Source organism: Salvelinus fontinalis, unplaced genomic scaffold, assembly GCF_029448725.1.
Source record: "Salvelinus fontinalis isolate EN_2023a unplaced genomic scaffold, ASM2944872v1 scaffold_0484, whole genome shotgun sequence".
In the NCBI taxonomy this organism is placed as follows: domain Eukaryota; kingdom Metazoa; phylum Chordata; class Actinopteri; order Salmoniformes; family Salmonidae; genus Salvelinus; species Salvelinus fontinalis.
Window position 1 is genome coordinate 53,469 of NW_026600693.1, and position 25,057 is coordinate 78,525.

At 41.5% G+C, this 25,057-nt stretch overlaps 2 protein-coding genes across 2 annotated transcripts; both read right to left on the reverse strand.

Annotated features, from left to right (window-relative positions):
- Window positions 1–4,818: 4,818 nt before the first annotated feature.
- LOC129846227 (zinc finger protein 271-like) lies at window positions 4,819–17,850 on the reverse strand. The gene is made up of 2 exons (XM_055914229.1): window positions 17,316–17,850; window positions 4,819–9,026 (listed from the first exon to the last, which is right to left on the reverse strand). Exons 1-2 carry the CDS (start codon window positions 17,614–17,616, stop codon window positions 7,198–7,200), a joined length of 2,130 nt encoding a protein of 709 aa, XP_055770204.1. The 5' UTR covers window positions 17,617–17,850; the 3' UTR covers window positions 4,819–7,197.
- Window positions 17,851–23,484: 5,634 nt separating this feature from the next.
- On the reverse strand, window positions 23,485–24,563 carry LOC129846226 (zinc finger protein with KRAB and SCAN domains 1-like). Its single transcript, XM_055914228.1, has 2 exons — window positions 24,554–24,563; window positions 23,485–24,086 (listed from the first exon to the last, which is right to left on the reverse strand). The coding sequence occupies exons 1-2, from the start codon at window positions 24,561–24,563 to the stop codon at window positions 23,485–23,487; spliced, it is 612 nt and encodes a 203-aa protein (XP_055770203.1).
- Window positions 24,564–25,057: the final 494 nt, after the last annotated feature.

Genomic DNA, 25,057 nt, shown 5'->3' on the forward strand with positions numbered 1-25,057 from the left:
ACCGTCCACTAGATTATACGTCACGCTGGCAGCGTCGCCTGAAAGACGCACATCGCCGTCTGCTGACTGGAGGGGAAACGCAGTTGAGGATCATATTTTATTTTCAGACAAAGATTATTGTAAATGGATTTAATTAAATAATACCATTATATTGGGACATACAAAGACAGGAATGTGTTGATTGATTAGTGCGAATAAAAAATGTTTACCACTTAATATTTAAGGCAGTTTCATTAAGTTATATTACATCTAAATTAGCAGCTAGCTACTAATTCGCAGCTAGCTACTATAATGAACAGACAAGGTCTATACTGCTCCTACATGGTGTAACAATACATCATGTAGATGTATATAATGAAAAGACTATGTCTATACTGCTGCTACATGGTGTAACAATACATCATGTAGATGTATATAATGAACAGACTAGGTCTATACTGCTCCTACATGGTGTAACAATACATCATGTAGATGTATATAATGAACAGACTATGTCTATACTGCTGCTACATGGTGTAACAATACATCATGTAGATGTATATAATGAACAGACTAGGTCTATACTGCTCCAACATGGTGTAACAATACATCATGTAGATGTATATAATGAACAGACTATGTCTATACTGCTGCTACATGGTGTAACAATACATCATGTAGATGTATATAATGAACAGACTAGGTCCATACTGCTCCTACATGGTGTAACAATACATAATGTATTTGTATATAATGAACAGACTAGGTCTATACTGCTCCTACATGGTGTAACAATACATAATGTAGATGTATATAATGAACAGACTAGGTCTATACTGCTCCTACGTGGTGTAACAATACATCATGTAGATGTATATAATGAACAGACTAGGTCTATACTGCTCCTACATGGTGTAACAATACATCATGTAGATGTATATAATGAACAGTCTAGGTCTATACTGCTCCTACATGGTGTAACAATACATCATGTAGATGTATATAATGAACAGACTAGGTCTATACTGCTCCTACATGGTGTAACAATACATCATGTAGATGTATATAATGAACAGACTAGGTCTATACTGCTCCTACATGGTGTAACAATACATCATGTAGATGTATATAATGAACAGACTAGGTCTATACTGCTCCTACATGTTTATGTATTATTATGTGTTATTTATTTCTCCTTTATTTAACCAGGTCGGCCAGTTGAGAACAAGTTCTCATTTACAACTGCCACCTGGCCAAGATAAAACAAAGCAGTTTGACACATACAACAACACAGAGTTACACATGGAGTAAAACAAACATACAGTCAATAATACAGTAGAAAAATAAGTCTATATACAATGTGAGCAAATGAGGTGAGATAAGGGAGGTGAAGGCAAAAAAAGGCCATGGTGGCGAAGTAAATACAATATAGCAAGTAAAACACTGGAATGGTAGATTTGCAGTGGAAGAATGTGCAAAGTAGAGATAGAAATAATGGGGTGCAAAGTAGCTAAATAAATAAACAAATACAGTAGGGGAAGAGGGAGTTGTTTGGGCTAAATTATAGATGGGCTATGTACAGATGCAGTAATCTGTGAGCTGCTCTGACGGCTGGTGCTTAAAGCTAGTGAGGGAGATAAGTGTTTCCAGTTTCAGAGATTTTTGTAGCTCGTTCGTATTAATGCAGATATTATGGACATTTTATTTAAAACATGTAATTAAACTATAATTGTAGCTCCTTTAATTTAGACCCAAAATGTATTTGCTATGTGTGCTATTGCCCGGCTATTAAAAGGAACAGGCGACTATTTGAGACTCAGCCTCAGGAATGTTTGGTCACATGGAATCAAGTGGTCACTAGATGTCTACGGTGCCAAAGAGAATTATAGTTGGGGGTGTTGGGAGTGTTAAGTGTGTTGATATAATGGTAATAATGTCAAAATTCCACTTTTAACAAACTTCAGAATTGGTTAAAAAAAGGTTATGATCACAGAGTTAGAGGCGTCACTATAGACCCTAGTGGTGCAGCAGTCTAAGGTACTGTATCACAGTGTTAGAGGTGTCACTATAGACCAGAGTGGTGCAGCGATCTAAGGTACTGTATCGCAGTGTTAGAGGTGTCACTATAGACCCGAGTGGTGCAGCAGTCTAAGGTACTAGATCACAGTGTTAGAGGTGTCACTATAGACCCGAGTGGTGCAGCAGTCTAAGGTACTGTATCACAGTGTTAGAGGCGTCACTATAGACCCGAGTGGTGCAGCAGTCTAAGGTACTAGATCACAGTGTTAGAGGTGTCACTATAGACCCGAGTGGCACAGCGGTCTAAGGTACTAGATCACAGTGTTAGAGGTGTCACTATAGACCCGAGTGGTGCAGCGGTCTAAGGTACTAGATCACAGTGTTAGAGGTGTCACTATAGACCAGAGTGGTGCAGCAGTCTAAGGTACTAGATCACAGTCTTAGAGGTGTCACTATAGACCCGAGTGGTGCAGCAGTCTAAGGTACTGCATCACAGTGTTAGAGGCGTCACCATAGACCTGAGTGGTGCAGCGGTCTAAGGTACTAGATCACAGTGTTAGAGGCGTCACTATAGACCCGAGTGGTGCAGCAGTCTAAGGTACTAGATCACAGTGTTAGAGGCGTCACTATAGACCCGAGTGGTGCAGCAGTCTAAGGTACTGTATCACAGTGTTAGAGGTATCACTATAGACCCGAGTGGCCCTGCGATCTAAGGTACTAGATCACAGTGTTAGAGGTGTCACTATAGACCCGAGTGGTGCAGCGATCTAAGGTACTAGATCACAGTGTTAGAGGTGTCACTATAGACCCGAGTGGTGCAGCAGTCTAAGGTACTAGATCACAGTGCTAGAGGTGTCACTATAGACCCGAGTGGTGCAGCAGTCTAAGGTACTGTATCACAGTGCTAGAGGTGTCACTATAGACCAGAGTGGTGCAGCAGTCTCAGGTACTAGATCACAGTGCTAGAGGTGTCACTATAGACCCGAGTGGTGCAGCAGTCTAAGGTACTAGATCACAGTGCTAGAGCTGTCACTATAGACCCGAGTGGTACAGCAGTCTAAGGTACTGTATCACAGTGCTAGAGGTGTCACTATAGACCCGAGTGGTGCAGCAGTCTAAGGTACTAGATCACAGTGCTAGAGGTGTCACTATAGACCCGAGTGGTGCAGCAGTCTAAGGTACTAGATCACAGTGTTAGAGGTGTCACTATAGACCCGAGTGGTGCAGCAGTCTAAGGTACTAGATCACAGTCTTAGAGGTGTCACTATAGACCAGAGTGGTGCAGCAATCTAATGTACTAGATCACAGTGTTAGAGGTGTCACTATAGACCCGAGTGGTGCAGCGATCTAAGGTACTAGATCACAGTGTTAGAGGTGTCACTATAGACCCGAGTGGTGCAGCAGTCTAAGGTACTAGATCACAGTGTTAGAGGTGTCACTATAGACCCGAGTGGTGCAGCAGTCTAAGGTACTAGATCACAGTGTTAGAGGTGTCACTATAGACCTGAGTGGCACAGCGATCTAAGGTACTGGTCCCGTGTGGCTCAGTTGGTAGAGCATGGCGCCTGCAACGCCAGGGTTGTGGGTTCATTCCCCACGGGGGGACCAGGATGAATATGTATGAACTTTCCAATTTGTAAGTCGCTCTGGATAAGAGCGTCTGCTAAATGACTTAAATGTAAATGTAAATGTACTGCATGGCAGTGTTAGAGGCGACACTAGAGGCATCACCCGGGTTCGATCCCGGGCTGTACCACAACCTGCCGTGATCGGGAGTTCCATAGGGCGGCACACAATTGGCCAAGCGTCGCCCGGTGTTTCCTCCTACACATTGGTGCAGCTGGCTTCCGGGTTAAGCGGGCGGGTGTTAAGAAGCGCGGTTTGACGGGTCATGTTTCAGAGGACGCATGACTCAACCTTCGCCTCCTGAGCCCATTGGGGAGTTGCAGCGATGAGACAAGATCGAAATTGGGGAGTTGCAGCGATGAGACAAGATCCACATTGGGGAGTTGCAGCGATGAGACAAGATCCACATTGGGGAGTTGCAGCGATGAGACAAGATCCACATTGGGGAGTTGCAGCGATGAGACAAGATCCACATTGGGGAGTTGCAGCGATGAGACAAGATCCACATTGGGGAGTTGCAGCGATGAGACAAGATCCACATTGGGGAGAAAAAACGGGCGTAAAATGATAAAAAATGCTTAAATAATGACAACAAACAAAGGTTGCATCCCAACGTGGCAATAAACAGTAGGCAAAGTGACCAGGACAAAATGAACTCAAACGTTTTACCATTGGAACACTTGATGTAATGATGTAATAATGGACAAAATGAACTCAAACGTTTTACCATTGGAACACTTGATGTAATGATGTAATAATGGACAAAATGAACTCAAACGTTTTACCATTGGAACACTTGATGTAATGATGTAATAATGGACAAAATTAACTCAAACGTTTTACCATTTTACCCTCCATTTGCAACAACGTCACTGAGCACCATCACTGTCTTTCCTTCGTGGATCTCCTGCATGTTTACATATCTGGCATTACTCATCTCATATGTATATACTGTATTCTATTCTATTCTACTGTATCTTAGTCTATGCATTACTCATCTCATATGTATATACTGTATTCTATCCTATTCTACTGTATCTTAGTCTATGTATTACTCATCTCATATGTATATACTGTATTCTATCCTATTCTACTGTATCTTAGTCTATGTATTACTCATCTCATATGTATATACTGTATTCTATTCATTAACAAATACTAAGAGGGACCAAGAGTCTTTTGATTAGTCAGTCATTGGGTTCATTTGTTGAAATCAAATCAAGCTTTATTTATACAGCACATTTCAGGCATGGATGCAACACAATGGCTTCACAAGAAAAAACAAATAAAAAAATGAAATATTTAGTACACAACAAACAGAAGACTAACAACTGAAAGACTAATGAGCAGCCTAAGGAAATGCCATTGATTAAAATATTAATTGGATGCAATGCAAATTCAAGGTATTTTTTTTTTAGGAGGGGTTCATCGCTCCCTGGTACCATATAGAACAGAAACAGTAACTCATGCCCTGGAATGTGGTCTCTTTAGGTTTTTATCACCCAAAAGACATTGTAAATGTCCTGTCAGTGTTTTCTCCCAGAGGCCCATCCTCAGTAGAACACAGACAATAGTTCTAAGAACCCTCTATTCTGTTGCATAAAACAACCATTTGATGCAATAAAAGTATTATAACATAATGTTGCAGTTTTGCTCTCAGTGTCCACTGAAAGTTGACTAGTAACAACAACTGGGACATAAAAGTCACCCACCATGAGACCCACTAAATCTGCCCAAGAAGAGGCAAACAAAAGAACTGGTGTTACACATACTGACTAACGAGGTGACACCAATCAGTGTGCCCTACGTGCTAACAAGCTATACTTGCTAAAGTCCAACCTTAAAACATAAATGGAAAAAACGAAAGCCTGGAACACCTTTCCCCTTAAGACAACAAATAAAACCTATAATTTTTGTTGGACAAGTTTGCTCACCACCAACAGAAAACAACTTCCATTTCACATTATAATCAACTACAATGCTTCACCTTCTACAATATAAACATAGTGTCTACTGGCTGTCAACAATTAAAAACAAGAAAAAACACGTATTTCTAAATAATAATATACAATCGTATTATTTTTTTCTCCTTTTTCATTCTATAGAATACTAAAACTCAACAAACTTCTAGAACTCTCGTCCCCTTGGAATGAGCCCAAACAAAACTCATCTCCAATACGGAAAACCGTGCAGTCAAAATAAATTGTGATCCATGGCAACGCAATGGCTAAATGCAAAACTATGACTGCCCACCTTGAAACAACCAGCAACCAAGTTGTCCTTAACACAGACATGTCTGATTTCAAGAGGAAACTCCTGCAATATCCGTAGTAACTTTCCACCTCACTGTGGAACTTCTCTCTCTTTTCAGAGTTCACTAGGTAGGCATGTTGTTGGATCGGGACCCAGTCCCCAATGTCATGCTCTAGTACATTTGGGTTGGCACATGTGAGAATTAAACCTGCTATTCTAAAAGAAGGGCAACAATGTCAATATAATTATACCCGTAAATTGTCAGTTGATTGCATAAATAATTATGATTACTAAAAGTTACATGAATTGTAAATATGAATGATCAAAACCAAATAGACACCCCTTTGTTAATATGTATTGTCAATAATTAACTTAATGGTAAGGCATGGTATAATAATAAAATATATAAAAAAATGTTTGATTGCATAGTCTTATTTTCAACAACTTTTCAATTACATTGTGCTAGGTGGGATAGCCTCAATGTCAAAACACAGTTTTAACGTGTCCAAATCAATAACCAATGTGCAGAAACAGTTTGGGTACATTGAAAACCTAAACATAACATGTGCTATTTACACAAACATCTGCCACAATAATCATATTTCTTGTATTTTTTTAAACAAGCTCCTTATAAACTGCACAAGCACCAGAAACAGTGTTGTTTTGACAAGTAGCAATAAATCACTGATATCGATTAGGGGGGAAATCAGGTTGTACGTGATGTTGGAATGCATTTAAATGTAGGGGTCGCTAAACAAAGGAACGCAACACTTATTTGTCATAACTCATCGATATCATGCTAAAATCATTTATGTGACAGGAGGGAGATGAGGTTGCACGTCCTGTTAAAACTAACAGCTCAAAACCACACGGAATCTGGGAATAATGTGTACTTACTAAATCTCATAAATAGTACTCTTTCATTTCAGAGCCTAGATTTTATTTTCATTTTTGAAGTGTTGCATTTTAATTCAAGTGGGTCACCAACGTGGTAAGTGTAACACAGCTCTTTTTGTGTTAGTCACTTTTTGTTAAATCATATAAATAGTACTCTTCCATTTCAGAGCGTGGATTTTCCCCCTGAGGCTACTATCCATATCATGTTGAAATCAATAGAACAGGGGACAAACATTTAGGGTTCTACATTGTGACATCATTAAAATACTGCTACTACAATGTTAAAACATTCTACATTGTGACATCATTAAAATACTGCTACTACAATGTTAAAACATTCTACATTGTGACATCATTTCATTGATATCATGAAACAACTCCTTCATGTATTTTCTGAAATTTAGTCAGAGATCTTTTATCAGATTATCTCTGGTCACAGCTATACGATTTCTCTCCTGAGTGTGTTCTCTGGTGCACTGTCAGATAGCTAGATCTAGTAAAACTCTTCCCACATTGATCACAGCTATAAGATTTCTCTCCTGTGTGTGTTCTCTGGTGTGAAGTCAGCTGGCCAGATGTAGGAAAACTCTTCTCACAATGATTACAACTATAAGGTTTCTCTCCTGTGTGTGTTCTCTGGTGTCGAATCAGATGGCTTGATGTAGTAAAACTCATCCCACATTGATCACAGATATAAGGTTTCTCTCCTGTGTGTGTTCTCTGGTGTAAAGTCAGCTGGCTAGATGAAGTAAAACTCATCCCACATTGATCACAGATATAAGGCTTCTCTCCTGTGTGTATTCTCTGGTGTATAGTCAGATGACCAGATGTAGTAAAACTCTTCCCACATTGACCACAGCTGTAAGGTTTCTCTCCTGTGTGTATTCTCTGGTGTAATGTCAGCTGGCCAGATCGACCAAAACTCTTCCCACATTGACCACAGCTATACGGTTTCTCTCCTGTGTGTATTCTCTGGTGTAGAGTCAGATGGCCAGATGTAGTAAAACTCTTCCCACATTGACCACAGCTGTAAGGTTTCTCTCCTGTGTGTATTCTCTGGTGTGATATCAGGCTGGTTGACTGAGTAAAACTCTTCCCACATTGACCACAGCTATAAGGTGTCTCTCCTGTGTGTGTTCTCTGGTGTAGAGTCAGATTGCTAGATGTAGTAAAACTCTTCCCACATTGACCACAACTATAAGGTGTCTCTCCTGTGTGTGTTCTCTGGTGTAATGTCAGAGAGCCAGATGTAGTAAAACGCTTCCCACATTGACCACAGCTATAAGGTTTCTCTCCTGTGTGTGTTCTCTGGTGCACTGTCAGATCCCTAGATTGACAAAAACTCTTCCCACATTGATCACAGCTATAAGGTTTCTCTCCTGTGTGTGTTCTCTGGTGTAGAGTCAGATTGCTAGATGTAGTAAAACTCTTCCCACATTGATCACAGCTATAAGGTTTCTCTCCTGTGTGTGTTCTCTGGTGTGATATCAGGCTGGTTGACTGAGTAAAACTCTTCCCACATTGACCACAGCTATAAGGTTTCTCTCCTGTGTGTATTCTCTGGTGTAAAGTCAGAGTGCCAGAATGACCAAAACTCTTCCCACATTGATCACAGCTGTAAGGTTTCTCTCCTGTGTGTGTTCTCTGGTGTAGAGTCAGATGACCAGATGTAGTAAAACTCTTCCCACATTGACCACAGCTGTAAGGCTTCTCTCCTGTGTGTATTCTCTGGTGCACTGTCAGCTGTCCAGATTGATCAAAACTCTTCCCACATTGATCACAGCTATAAGATTTCTCTCCTGTGTGTGTTCTCTGGTGTGTAGTCAGATTGCTAGATGTAGTAAAACTCTTCCCACATTGACCACAGCTGTAAGGCTTCTCTCCTGTGTGTGTTCTCTGGTGCACTGTCAGCTGTCCAGATTGACTAAAACTCTTCCCACATTGATCACAGCTATAAGGTTTCTCTCCTGTGTGTGTTCTCTGGTGTTGAATCAGATGGCAAGATTGATCAAAACTTTTCCCACATTGAACACAGCTAAATGGTTTCTCTCCTGTGTGTGTTCTCTGATGAATTTTAATGCCTGATGAGGTGAATCTCTTCCCACAGTCAGAGCAGCAATGAGATTTCTTCCCTGCGGGTCTCTGCTGGTGTTTCTGGAGGAGTTCTGATGTGGAGAGACTCTTCTCTGCCTCGTCAGCATCATGAGGTTGTTGAGGATTCCCAGAGGATCCACGATAGTCCCGTCTCTCTCCTGTGTGAACAACAAAGTCAAATGGTTCAAGGCCCACAACAGTGGAAATTCACTGTAAAAGGTGATGCCAACAGCGTAGCCATGATGTTGTACAACAACTGACGTCTGTAATGAATGTAATGATTTGACATTTGTCTTAAAATTAGCAACAATAATCATATTTTGTATTGTTTTCACATTAGTAGTAACATCGATGATTGAGCCAGATGACTTTTGGTCTCCAATATGGGCCCCTTTCTGTGTTTAATAAAATTGTGGCACGAGGGCGAAGCACATACAATCAAATTGTAGAAACACCTCCCTGCTAATGAGGAAACCACTAGTTATGGATGTAGTATATCTGGTAATGAGGAAACCGCTAGTTATGGATGTAGTATATCTGCTAATGAGGAAACCGCTAGTTATGGATGTAGTATATCTGGTAATGAGGAAACCGATAGTTATGGATGTAGCATATCTGGTTATGAGGAAACCACTAGTTATAGATGTAGTATATCTGGTTGTAGAAACTCCTTCCCGCTAGTGAGGATAATAGTTATAGCAAAGATTTTAGTTTTTCACAAAGTATTCTGAATGTGAATGGGTGAAAACTCAGGGGAGTAGCCTCCATTTCCAGGTTGCTTATGAGTGCATTTCACACTACTTTGGATTATAATTGTAAGGCTCGTTTGAATGTCCTGCTTAATATAATGTTTGTGTGATCATCGCAAATCAACCGCTTTGTACTTAAAAAACCCTTCAACCAGTAAAATGTTCTTTGTCTTTTCCATCAGCCTGACAATGAGGGTTTGTACACTGTTTGCCAAATTGTCCCATAACTTCACCTAACAACAACATAGACCTGCTGTAGGACCCATAACTTCACCTAACAATAACATAGACCTACTGTAGGACCCATAACTTCACCTAACAACAAATAAAAGGAAAATAGCTCTGTGTGTTGTATAATAGCCTATCCATCAAGGAACAGTTCTCTACACATTATGAGCAAAGTATATCTCTGTGCAAACAGACTAACGAGACCCAACTGTAAATCAAGCAAACAATAACATTATAAACATCAATTTGTTAGGGATGTTGGATCCAACATGGAGCACGGCATAACTGTCTTTACAAGAGTAATGAATGAAGAAGGACTTTAGTTGTTGTAGCATGTCGTGATGTTTGTAATTTGACTGGCATTCAGAAAATGATTTCCTGGATCAGCTGATGATAGTTGGCAGACCACCCAGACCTGACCCCACTGTCTTTACCAGAGTAATAGTTATATAGTTATATGTATAGTTATAACTGTAGTATCCTGTATAACTGTAGTATCCTGTATAACTATGTATAGTTATAACTGTAGTATCCTGTATAACTGTAGTATCCAGTATAACTGTAGTATCCAGTATAACTGTAGTATCCTGTATAACTGTAGTATCCTGTATAACTGTAGTATCCTGTATAACTATGTATAGTTATAACTGTAGTATCCTGTATAACTGTAGTATCCTGTATAACTGTAGTATCCTGTATAACTGTAGTGTCCTGTATAACTCTAGTATCCTGTATAACTATGTATAGTTATAACTGTAGTATCCAGTATAGTCTGGGAGGAGGTGAAACCACTCAGGCTTATTTGATGTGATCTAATGTTTTGATCATCTAGTTTTCCTTAGTTTTCCTTTTCCAGTCAAAGGGGGTCCGGTCATTCCTTTGTTTATATACTGTCTCATTGACAAAAATATTTTGGATTATTTGTTTACATCATTCCTTTGTCTCGACATACACAGTAAACGTACCGAGGTTCTAATGTTGCCAAGGAGACACATTTGATTATTCATTTACAGTTTGGAGGGTTGGGGGTCTGACATCCAGGTGACACATTTTATTATTTATTTACAGTTTGGAGGGTTGGGGGTCTGACATCCAGGAGACACATTATATTATTTATTTACAGTTTGGAGGGTTGGGGGTCTGACATCCAGGAGACACATTATATTATTTATTTACAGTTTGGAGGGTTGGGGGTCTGACATCCAGGAGACACATTATATTATTTATTTACAGTTTGGAGGGTTGGGGGTCTGACATCCAGGAGACACATTTTATTAGTTATTTACAGTTTGGAAGGTTGGGGGTCTGACATTCAGGAGACACATTTTATTATTTATTTACAGTTTGGAGGGTTGGGGGTCTGACATTCAGGATACACATTGTATTATTTATTTACAGTTTGGAGGGTTGGGGGTCTGACATCCAGGAGACACATTTTATTATTTATTTACAGTTTGGAGGGTTGGGGGTCTGACATCCAGGAGACACATTTTATTATTTATTTACAGTTTGGAGGGTTGGGGGTCTGACATCCAGGAGACACATTTTATTATTTATTTACAGTTTGGAGGGTTGGGGGTCTGACATTCAGGAGACACATTTTATTATTTATTTACAGTTTGGAGGGTTGGGGGTCTGACATCCAGGAGACACATTTTATTATTTATTTACAGTTTGGAGGGTTGGGGGTCTGACATCCAGGAGACACATTTTATTATTTATTTACAGTTTGGAGGGTTGGGGGTCTGACATCCAGGATACACATTTTATTATTTATTTACAGTTTGGAGGGTTGGGGGTCTGACATCCAGGATACACATTTTATTATTTATTTACAGTTTGGAGGGTTGGGGGTCTGACATCCAGGCGACACATTTTAGTTCTAATGGTGCCGTTCTGTTATTCTTTTCAGCTTCTTTTTCCAGCATCTTACATTACTCTGAGACTAGTTATCCTGGGATCTTACATCACTCTGAGACTAGTTATCCTGGGTTCTTACATTACTCTGAGACTAGTTATCCTGGGATCTAACATTGCTCTGAGACTAGTTATCCTGGGATCTTACATTACTCTGAGACTAGTTATCCTGGGATCTTACATTACTCTGAGACGAGTTATCCTGGGATCTAACATTACTCTGAGACTAGTTATCCTGGGATCTAACATTACTCTGAGACGAGTTATCCTGGGATCTTACATTACTCTGAGACTAGTTATCCTGGCATTTTACATTACTCTGAGACGAGTTATCCTGGGATCTAACATTACTCTGAGACTAGTTATCCTGGGATCTAACATTACTCTGAGACTAGTTATCCTGGGATCTTACATTACTCTGAGACTAGTTATCCTGGGATCTTACATTACTCTGAGACTAGTTATCCTGGGATCTTACATTACTCTGAGACTAGTTATCCTGGGATCTTACATTACTCTGAGACGAGTTATCCTGGGATCTTACATTACTCTGAGACTAGTTATCCTGGGATCTAACATTACTCTGAGACTAGTTATCCTGGGATCTTACATTACTCTGAGACTAGTTATCCTGGGGAATAGTTTCAATATATTTGCAAAAAATCTAAACCTGTTTTTGCTTTGGCATAATGGGGTATTGTGATACATTTTAGAAAAAAACACACAGACTAAGGAGACCAGGGATGGTAGGGCCACAGACTAAGGAGACCAGGGATGGTAGTGGAGCACAGACTAAGGAGACCAGGGATGGTAGTGGAGCACAGACTAAGGAGACCAGGGATGGTAGTGGAGCACAGACTAAGGAGACTAGGGATGGTAGTGGAGCACAGACTAAGGAGACCAGGGATGGTAGTGGAGCACAGACTAAGGAGACCAGGGATGGTAGTGGAGCACAGACTAAGGAGCCCAGGGATGGTAGTGGAGCACAGACTAAGGAGACCAGGGATGGTAGTGGAGCACAGACTAAGGAGACCAGGGATGGTAGTGGAGCACAGACTAAGGAGACCAGGGATGGTAGTGGAGCACAGACTAAGGAGACTAGGGATGGTAGTGGAGCACAGACTAAGGAGACCAGGGATGGTAGTGGAGCACAGACTAAGGAGACCAGGGATGGTAGTGGAGCACAGACTAAGGAGACCAGGGATGGTAGTGGAGCACAGACTAAGGAGACCAGGGATGGTAGGGGCACAGACTAAGGAGACCAGGGATGGTAGTGGAGCACAGACTAAGGAGACCAGGGATGGTAGAGGCACAGACTAAGGAGACCAGGGATGGTAGTGGAGCACAGACTAAGGAGACCAGGGATGGTAGGGGCACAGACTAAGGAGACCAGGGATGGTAGTGGAGCACAGACTAAGGAGACCAGGGATGGTAGGGGCACAGACTAAGGAGACCAGGGATGGTAGGGGCACAGACTAAGGAGACCAGGGATGGTAGTGGAGCACAGACTAAGGAGACCAGGGATGGTAGTGGAGCACAGACTAAGGAGACCAGGGATGGTAGTGGAGCACAGACTAAGGAGACCAGGGATGGTAGTGGAGCACAGACTAAGGAGACCAGGGATGGAGGGGCACAGACTAAGGAGACCAGGGGTGGTAGTGGAGCACAGACTAAGGAGACCAGGGATGGTAGTGGAGCACAGACTAAGGAGACCAGGGATGGTAGTGGAGCACAGACTAAGGAGACCAGGGGTGGTAGTGAAGCACAGACTAAGGAGACCAGGGATGGTAGGGGCACAGACTAAGGAGACCAGGGATGGTAGTGGAGCACAGACTAAGGAGACCAGGGATGGTAGTGGAGCACAGACTAAGGAGACCAGGGATGGTAGTGGAGCACAGACTAAGGAGACTGGGGATGGTAGTGGAGCACAGACTAAGGAGACTAGGGATGGTAGGGCCACAGACTAAGGAGACCAGGGATGGTAGTGGAGCACAGACTAAGGAGACCAGGGATGGTAGTGGAGCACAGACTAAGGAGACCAGGGATGGTAGTGGAGCACAGACTAAGGAGACCAGGGATGGTAGTGGAGCACAGACTAAGGAGACCAGGGATGGTAGTGGAGCACAGACTAAGGAGACCAGGGGTGGTAGTGGAGCACAGACTAAGGAGACCAGGGATGGTAGTGGAGCACAGACTAAGGAGACCAGGGATGGTAGTGGAGCACAGACTAAGGAGACCAGGGATGGTAGTGGAGCACAGACTAAGGAGACCAGGGATGGTAGTGGAGCACAGACTAAGGAGACCAGGGATGGTAGTGGAGCACAGACTAAGGAGACCGGGGATGGTACTGGACCACAGACTAAGGAGACCAGGGATGGTAGGGGCACAGACTAAGGAGACCAGGGATGGTAGTGGAGCACAGACTAAGGAGACCAGGGATGGTAGTGGAGCACAGACTAAGGAGACCAGGGATGGTAGGGGCACAGACTAAGGAGACCATGGATGGTAGTGGAGCACAGACTAAGGAGACCAGGGATGGTAGTGGAGCACAGACTAAGGAGACCAGGGATGGTAGTGGAGCACAGACTAAGGAGACCAGGGATGGTAGTGGAGCACAGACTAAGGAGACCAGGGATGGTAGTGGAGCACAGACTAAGGAGACCAGGGATGGTAGGGGCACAGACTAAGGAGACCAGGGATGGTAGTGGAGCACAGACTAAGGAGACCAGGGATGGTAGTGGAGCACAGACTAAGGAGACCAGGGATGGTAGTGGAGCACAGACTAAGGAGACCAGGGATGGTAGTGGGGCACAGACTAAGGAGACCAGGGATGGTGTTTGACATGAGTTATTTTCCATAAAGGAACACACCGGTCCTTCCTCCTCTATGAATGTTCCTAGGCCGTCATTGTCTGAAATATATATATATTTCTTTTTTAATGTAAAAACCCAAAAGGTTATCTTGTGAATATTAGCAGTCCAGTAGTAATGGAGGACAAGGGTCCCCCTCTCCTTTCTGTCTCTCCAAAAAACACTTGACGCAACCGTGGGACCTTTTAATTCCAAATTTAAGTAGATAGATAGTAGCTGTCTATTAAAAAATATATACTGGTTGTTGGATTCCTAATGTCTACTCAAAAGGTAGGAAGAAGTTTGGTCCTAATTGGATGTTGGACACTATATTTATAGAATATTATGTGAATCCTTATAAATCAAAAGGGCTAATCAATTAGCTTCATTTTCCTCAGAGATCAGTTGCTGAAATGACATGGAATGCCTCAGCTGTTTTTCCTACGTCTGTAGCAGCAGTTGGAATTTACAGTTATCCATCCCTGTGATTGGGTAGGGTAACTCCTACTCTTACAGGTTAGTAAAGAGGGCAGGTAATATGGGAGTTGGACTGTGCCTAAGAACAGCCCTTAGCCGTGGTATATTGGCCATATACCACAAACCCCCGGGGTGCCTTATTGCTATTATAAACAGGTTACCAAGGTAATTAGAGCAGTAAAAATAAATGTTTTGACATACCTGTGGTATACGGGCCTAATTGCTTAAATAAACGATATATACTCCCCAACGTATTTATTCAGACAGGGAAGATAACAGTTTAATGTGACTCTGTACTCCAGAATTTTAGATATGAGATCAAATGCTTCATATGAGACAGCACAGAACGTCACCTTTTATTTGAGGGTATTTTCAGGGTATCTGTTCTACCATTTAGAAATAAAATGACTTCATGTATCTAGTCTCTCACATTTGAATGCGTCATAAGTATTTGGCCAAAATTCACTTCTATGTGTATTGAAGTAGTCATAAGTGTAGTATTTGGTCTCACATTCCTACAACATAATAACTACATCAAGCTTGTGACTCTACAAACATGTTGGATGCATTTGCAGTTTGTTTTGGTTGCGTTTCAGATGATGCTGTACCCAACAGAAATGAACGGTAAATAATGTATCGTGTCATACAAGAATAGAATATGTTTCTGAACACTTGTATATTAATGTGGATGCTAACACGATTACGGATAATCATGAATGGATCATGAATAATAATGAGTGAGAAAGGTAGAGCCGTACCCCTCATACCTCTAAAAAATGTGAACCTCCCCTGTTATTGGTCATTAAACGCTTCAGTGTCCTAATAAAAAGATAGGGGCGTGTAGCCGAGGGGAGAGGAGAAGGCGGAAACTTTTCAGTTCCTCGGCGTACACATCACAGACAAACTGAAATGGTCAGACAGTGTAGTGAAGAAGGTGCAACAGCGTCTCTTCAACCTCAGGAGGCCGAAGAAATAAAATGGCATTTCATTAACGTCTGCTAACCATGTGTATGTGACCAATAACACTTGATTTGGTACTTAAACGTTTTATATCTCCACTGTCCTCATGAACAGATAGGGGAGAGTAGCGGAGGGCTTGAAGGAATGGAACAACTCTAATTCAGTCTCCACTGTCCTAATGAACAGATAGGGGAGAGTAGCGGAGGGCTTGAACAAATGGAACAACTCTAATTCAGTCTCCACTGTCCTAATGAACAGATAGGCGAGAGTAGCGGAGGGCTTGAAGGAATGGAACAACTCTAATTCAGTCTCCAATGTCCTAATGAACAGATAGGGGAGACTAGCCGAGGGCTTGAAGGAATGGAACAACTCTAATTCAGTCTCCACTGTCCTAATGAACAGATAGGGGAGAGTAGCGGAGGGCTTGAAGGAATGGAACAACTCTAATTCAGTCTCCACTGTCCTAATGAACAGATAGGGGAGAGTAGCGGAGGGCTTGAACAAATGGAACAACTCTAATTCAGTCTCCACTGTCCTAATGAACAGATAGGGGAGAGTAGCGGAGGGCTTGAAGGAATGGAACAACTCTAATTCAGTCTCCACTGTCCGAATGAACAGATAGGGGAGAGTAGCGGAGGGCTTGAACAAATGGAACAACTCTAATTCAGTCTCCACTGTCCTAATGAACAGATAGGGGAGAGTAGCGGAGGGCTTGAAGGAATGGAACAACTCTAATTCAGTCTCCACTGTCCTAATGAACAGACAGGGGAGAGTAGCGGAGGGTTTGAAGGAATGGAACAACTCTAATTCAGTCTCCTCTGTCCTAATGAACAGACAGGGGAGAGTAGCGGAGGGCTTGAAGGAATGGAACAACTCTAATTCAGTCTCCACTGTCCGAATGAACAGATAGGGGAGAGTAGCGGAGGGCTTGAAGGAATGGAACAACTCTAATTCAGTCTCCACTGTCCTAATGAACAGATAGGGGAGAGTAGCGGAGGGCTTGAAGGAATGGAACAACTCTAATTCATAGACAGAGCTGTGGATGCAAGGACCGACCATGAGATCAAAATGATCGTTTTAAATACGTTTTGCGTCAAATACAGTGTTTGTTTACATTTGCATTGTTTACACGCAACGGAGCTTTACGAGCTTATATTTGGGGTTCTGGTGAGGAGCACATTTCAGTGCAATGCCCCTTTGGCTTTAAAACCACACATTAGTTCAACAACTGCAGAGTTTCTGGCTGTGTTTTTAAGACAGTACTCACTGGTGTTAATCAGATCTTCAGTCTCCTCTTCCTCTCCCTCTTCGTCTCTCCAAACGTCTTCTTCCTCCTCTTTTATTGAGATAGCCTCCTCTCCCACTCCAAAAGGTTCTCCCTCTTCTTTAAACGTGATACTGATAGCCTCCTCTTCCTCCTCTTTCATTCTGAAAGCATCTTCCTCTCCTTTTACGGAAACATCCTCCTCTTCCCCCTCTTCTTTCACGACAACGTTCAGCCACAGGCCCTCTTTCTCCGTCCAGCAGACCTCTTCTTTAGCAGGAAGGGAGTAGCTTGGAGAGCTCATGGTGGGCTAGCTAGCATTGACGATTAGCTTAGGTTCAGTATAATCAACAAATGTGTAAATTGAGCAAAAACAAGTTACGCTTAAGTTAAATAGTAGATACGTAAAGAGGATTGTGTTAAAAACACCGAGATCAAAAATGGTCCACAGAGCTTGTTTTCGGTTGTATGTTGGATACCAGGCTACGGAGGTGGTTGAATGAGTCAGCATCCGTGTTGTTGAAACAGCTTCCGGTGTCGTGTGGTCCACTAGATATGACGTCACCATCTGAAGACGCATATCGCCGTCAGCTGACTGGAATGGGTAACGCAGTTTAGAAAAATATTCACTATATTGTTTATTAATTTAAAGATGAGCAAATATGTTTTGTCTGACTTCTTACAGCCAATACTTTCGTCTATGCAGACCTGTAGCTACATGTGAATATGTACATTATGAATATATAATGGTAGAATAGTTCTGTGTCGCACAGTTGGTAAAGCATGGCGCACGCAACGCCAGGGTTGTTGGTTTGATATGAGTCTGCTTAATTAATAACATTTTAATAAATTAATACCTAGTTAAGGATTTAACTCCAATCCTGACAATATAATGTCCGTTGTCAGTTGTGGCTGCTTTGCCTGATGTATTGTTGTCTCTACCTTCTTCCTCTTTGTGCTGTTGTCTGTGGCCAATAATGTTTGTACAATGCTTTGTGCTGCTACCATGTTGTCATGTTGTGTTGCTACTATGTTGTTGTCATGTTGTGTTGCTACTATGTTGTTGTCATGTTGTTGCCATGTTGTTGTCATGTTGTGCTGCTACCATGTTGTTGTCATGTTGTGCTGCTACCATGTTGTTGTCATGTTGTGCTGCTACCATGTTGTTGTCATGTTGTGCTGCTACCATGTTGTTGTCATGTTGTGCTGCTACCATGTTGTCATGTTGTGCTGCTACCATGTTGTTGTCATGTTGTGCTGCTACCATGTTGTTGTCATGTTGTGCTTCTACCATGTTGTTGTCATGTTGTGCTGCTACCATGTTGTTGTCATGTTGTGTTGTTGTCATGTTGTGCTTCTACCATGTTGTTGTCATGTTGTGTTGTTGTCATGTTGTGCTGCTACCATGTTGTTGTCATGTTGTGCTGCTACCATGTTGTTGTCATGTTGTGCTGCTACCATGTTGTTGTCATGTTGTTGTCATGTTGTGCTGCTACCATGTTGTTGTCATGTTGTGTTGCTACCATGTTGTTGTCATGTTGTGCTGCTACCATGTTGTCATGTTGTGCTGTTGTCATGTTGTGTTGTTGTCATGTTGTGCTGTTGTCATGTTGTGCTGCTACCATGTTGTCATGTTGTGTTGCTACCATGTTGTTGTCATGTTGTGCTGCTACCATGTTGTTGTCATGTTGTTGTCATGTTGTGCTGCTACCATGTTGTTGTCATGTTGTTGTCATGTTGTGCTGCTACCATGTTGTTGTCATGTTGTTGTCATGTTGTGCTGCTACCATGTTGTTGTCATGTTGTGTTGCTACCATGTTGTTGTCATGTTGTGCTGCTACCATGTTGTTGTCATGTTGTGCTGTTGTCATGTTGTGTTGTTGTCATGTTGTGCTGTTGTCATGTTGTGCTGCTACCATGTTGTCATGTTGTGTTGCTACCATGTTGTTGTCATGTTGTGCTGCTACCATGTTGTTGTCATGTTGTTGTCATGTTGTGCTGCTACCATGTTGTTGTCATGTTGTTGTCATGTTGTGCTGCTACCATGTTGTTGTCATGTTGTGCTGCTACCATGTTGTTGTCATGTTGTGCTGCTACCATGTTGTTGTCATGTTGTGCTGCTACCATGTTGTTGTCATGTTGTTGTCATGTTGTGCTGCTGCCATGTTGTTGTCATGTTGTGCTGCTACCATGTTGTTGTCATGTTGTTGTCATGTTGTGCTGCTACCATGTTGTTGTCATGTTGTTGTCATGTTGTGCTGCTACCATGTTGTTGTCATGTTGTTGTCATGTTGTGCTGCTACCATGTTGTTGTCATGTTGTGCTGCTACCATGTTGTTGTCATGTTGTTGTCATGTTGTGCTGCTACCATGTTGTTACCATGTTGTTGTCATGTTGTTGTCATGTTGTGCTGCTACCATGTTGTTGTCATGTTGTGCTGCTCATTAAAAATATATTTTATATATTAAACACCATCATGTTGGATATAAAACACCATCATGTTGGATATAAAACACCATCATGTTGGATATAAAACACCATCATGTTGGATATAAAACACCATCATGTTGGATATAAAACACCATCATGTTGGATATAAAACACCATCATGTTGGATATAAAACACCATCATGTTGGATATAAAACACCATCATGTTGGATATAAAACACCATCATGTTGGATATAAAACACCATCATGTTGGACATTAAAAACACCATCATGTTGGATATTAAACACCATCATGTTGGATATAAAACACCATCATGTTGGATATAAAACACACCATCATGTTGGATATAAAACACCATCATGTTGGATATAAAACACCATCATGTTGGATATAAAACACCATCATGTTGGATATAAAACACCATCATGTTGGATATTAAACACCATCATGTTGGATATAAAACACCATCATGTTGGATATAAAACACCATCATGTTGGATATTAAACACCATCATGTTGGATATTAAAAACACCAGCATTATTCCCATGCATAATAGAGTGTGTTTTTTAACCTTTATTTAACTAGGCAAGTCAGTTAAGAATAAATTCTTATTTACAATGAAGGCCCACCAGAAGGCAAAAGCCCTCCTGCGGGGACGGGGACTAGGATTAAAAATGAATAAAAATATAGGATAAAACACACATCACGACAAGAGAGACACCACACTACATAAAGAGACTTAAGACAACATAGCAAGGCAGCAACACATGACAACACAACATGGCAGCAGCACAACATGGCAGCAGCACAAAACATGGTACAAACATTATTGGGCCGAGACAACAGCACAAAGGTAGAGACAGCAATACATCACACGAAGCAGCCTCAACTGTCAGTAAGAGTGTCCATGATTGAGTATTTGAATGAAGAAATAAAACTGTCCAGTTTTACTGTTTTCTGCAGCTCGTTCCAGTTGCTAGACATTGAATTGACGTCTGTGTCTCTGTTGAAGGTTGTAGGTCTTCCAGCAGGACAACCACCCTGAACTCAAATCAAATCTGGAGTGTTCTGTTCTGGAGTGTTCTGTTCTGGAGTCTTCTGTTCTGGAGTGTTCTGTTCTGGAGTGGCCAGCGAAGAGTCCTGGAGCCTCATGTATCAATATTGTGTAGAAACTATTATATATATTATATATATATATATATTCCAAATACTACTTTCGAATGGAATTTAGAATGTTTGTAGGCATAGAAAAGGTGTGATTTGTCAAACAACCCTACGAGTGTCACAGCACACTGGTAGGAGATAACCATTAATAAAATACAAATTGTTCTGAGCTTCAGTGCTACTGCACCACCTTGGCTATTTGCATTTCGAAATGCCCCTAATTAACCATATATGGTCAAAATCATCCCTTTGATAAAGCCCACGGGGGAAATATACAACACCGTACCATGAAATATGACACAATCAACAACAAAAAAAGCGATGAAAAAATAAAACTTTTCAGAGACTGAAATAGAGGTGCTCGTGTCAAAGTTTGAGTACAACTTGAGTACAGCTTTAATTTGTCTCCGTTGTGGCTTAAGAACACAGAGAGATGAACCAATAAGAACACAGAGAGATTAACCAATAAGAACACAGAGAGATTAACCAATAAGAACACAGAGAGATTAACCAATAAAAACACAGAGAGATGAACCAATAAGAACACAGAGAGATTAACCAATAAGAACACAGAGAGATTAACCAATAAGAACACAGAGAGATTAACCAATAAGAACACAGAGAGATTAGCCAGTAAGAACACAGAGAGAGGACTATTATAACTCAAGTTGCTTTAGCAAGAAGGTAAATATACGTTGAATGAGTAGACAACACTCCCCAATAAGCCATCCACCCTCAACAGCTTCCTCCTGTAAGGGTATAGGCAACACACTGCTGTTCTGCAGAACTGAATGAGTCGTGAGTCATGGCCACACATTCAGCAGCATCTTCTGCTCATATTTGGGAACCCATTGATGACATCATGTCAAAGAAACCCCTCTTTGACTTCAACCTGTTGTGTGATGGCGTCTATGGCAGTGTGGCAAAATGTTCCAACAGAGCAGATCAGACATCTCTCCTTCCATTTCAAAATGTATTATCTCTTAGTCTTTTAACAGTATTTACAGAATGGATTACCTTTCACACGTGCCTCTAATGTAACAAATTACTGGACTTTATACAGATTGTAATCGTTAGAAATGCATTGATGCGGTCAAATTATATATAGCCTGTCAAGTTATGGAAATACAAATGAAAACTACAAATATTTTCCTTATTACTCTCACAATGTCAGACAGACATTCTCAACAGATATTTCCCCATTCTACGCTTGACAAGAAGTTCCCTCAGTCCACCACGTGGCACTGTGCTTACACATGGTAATGGCTGTGCGTTTAATTTACCCTCTCTCTCTCAACCAAACGTTCATGTAGATAAATCTCACGCTTTAGCGTGGAAATTATCCCACGCATTTGGTTTAACGCACAGATTTGTATAAACGAGGCCCCAGATCTGAATCACATCCGTAACCTATTGTGAGATCTGAAAACAGCAGTTGGTGATAAACTAGAGTCCTGTCCAGGGGAAGTACTTGTACATCAAGCTGCCTCACTACAGAAACAGGAGATTGGCTCCTGTTACTATGAGCTGTTCGGGATCAGACAAGCCAAGGCTCCTGTTACTATGAGCTGTTCTGGATCAGACAAGCCAAGGTTCCTGTTACTATGAGCTGTTCGGGATCAGACAAGCCAAGGCTCCTGTTACTATGAGCTGTTCTGGATCAGACAAGCCAAGGTTCCTGTTACTATGAGCTGTTCTGGATCAGACAAGCCAAGGCTCCTGTTACTATGAGCTGTTCTGGATCAGACAAGCCAAGGTTCCTGTTACTATGCGCTGTTCGGCCTCCGACCGCAAGATACTACAGAGGGTAGTGCGTACGGCCCAGTACATCACAAGGCAAGCGGTACCGAAGTGCCAAGTCGAGGACAAAAAGGCTTCTCAATAGTTTTTACCCGCAAGCCATAAGACTCCTGAACAGGTTATCAAATGGCTACCCGGACTATTTGCATTGTGTGCCCCCCCCCCAAACCTCTATTTTACGCTGCTGCTACTCTCTGTTTATCATATATGCATAGTCACTTAAACCATATCTACATGTACATACTACCTCAATTAGCCAGACTAACAGGTGCCTGTATGTAGCCTCGCCACTGTTATTTTTTACTGTTGTTTTTATTTCTTTACTTATCTATTGTTCACCTAATACATATTTTTTACTTAAAAACCACACTGTTGGTTAGTAAGTAAGTAAGCATTTCACTGCAAGGTCTACACCTGTTGCACGTAACAAATAAACTTTGATTTGTTCTGGATCATACACGACAAGGCTCCTGTTTCTATGAGCTGTTCTGGAAGGCTACTTACTTATATAATAATTTACATTTTATAAATAATAAATAATATAATGAACAACATCATAGGGTTGATAATTTTGCATTCAATCAATCGAGGCTAATAAGAAGGAAAAAAATACATATTTTAAAATATTTTATCTGATTTTAGACATGATCAGGTCTCCAGAGAAAAGAACAAAAACAAAACTAAAGGTGTTTTTTTAATGATTTCATATAAACAATATGATTTCATTTGGCATGAACAAAAACACTAATGCTCAGGTCAGAAACATAAGTCAGAACACAGCCTCTCTATTCTCTCATGTGATTTCAGGTCGTCTGACTGGGAAAATGTCTTTCCACAATGAGAGCAGTGGTAGGTCTTCTCCTCCTGTGTATGTATCCTCTGATGTGATTTCAGGTTCCCCAACTGAGTAAAACTCTTTCCACAGTGGGAGCATTGGTAGGGCTTTTCTCCTGTGTGTGTCCTCTCATGCTTTGTCAGGCCTTCTAACCACCTAAAACTTTTTCCACAGTGGGAACAGTGGTAGGACTTTTCTTCTGTGTGTATTCTCTCATGTGACTTCAGGCTTCCTAACCAGGTAAAAGTAATTCCACAGTGGGAGCAGCGGTAAGGCTTCTCTCCAGAGTGTATTCTCTTATGTATTTTCAGGCTCCCTAACTGACTAAAACTCCTTCCACACTGGGAACATTGGAAAGGCTTTTCTCCTGTGTGTGTCCTCTCATGCTCTTTTAGGTTTCGTAACTTAATAAAACTCTTTCCGCAGTGGGAGCAGTGATGTCGTTTGGCTGGTTTGGGCATCTCTGGGCCTGCTTCCCCTGAAGGACTCTTCCTGCTGTCAGAGGGAGAGTCTGGTCTTTCTCCTGCCAAAGACAAACATATTATTTAGTTAAACAAACAGAGGCCTGAATGAAACCTCCACATGATAAAACTGTCTTCCTTTGAGGTTTAATCTAGACTAGACCCCCCCCCCCCCCCCTACATTCCTCAATAACACAAGGTCAGTTTTCACAACATTACACCATTAAACGTAAACTTGGTGAGATAAAAAAAAAAAAATGATGTAGAGCTTCAAATCTAATCTTGTTCTCATGGGTGTCATGTTTTGGTCGAAAAGTGTACTAAATGGTCATAAAATGTACATTTCGACCTCCAAGTTGAACCACAAAGATGGTTGGAGGTCCACACATCAGAGAGTGTTGAACTTGAATGGGAATATCAGTTGTTTTAAATTATACTGTCAATCCTCCATAAGAAACCTGTTGGAAATCATAAAAATTAAACAGAATAGAGAGGACCATTCAAGTTGACATTCAACGGTTGGACGGACCAGCGGCCATCTTTGTGGTAGTAATTAGAAGTTAAAATGTAAATTTCATTACAATTTCAATGATGTTGTCACGACTTCTACCGAAGGTAACTCCTCTCCCTGTTCGGGCGGTGCTCGGCGGTCGGTGTCGCCGGTTTACTAGCCGCCAACGGGTCCCTTTTTCCTTTTCTGTTTGTTTTGTCTGTGATCCTTTTCACACCTGGGGCCTGTTGCACAAAACTAGGATAAGGGATTAAGCCAGGATATCTTGGTGATCCTGGCTCAATTGATCCGTAATCCGGTTGCACTAAAGATGGATAGGGGGCAGGAGGATATGTTATGGTATAAATTACCATGGAGATTTATTCTGTCGAGCTAGCCTGCTCCAGACCAGGCTAAATTGCAGGATCTATTTAATCTCATCCCTAATGTCAGTCAGCAGTCACCACAAATGGAAACCAATAGTTATTTCACTGCTCACTATACATTGTTATCACATATAACTAGACCCACTGTCATTATTTA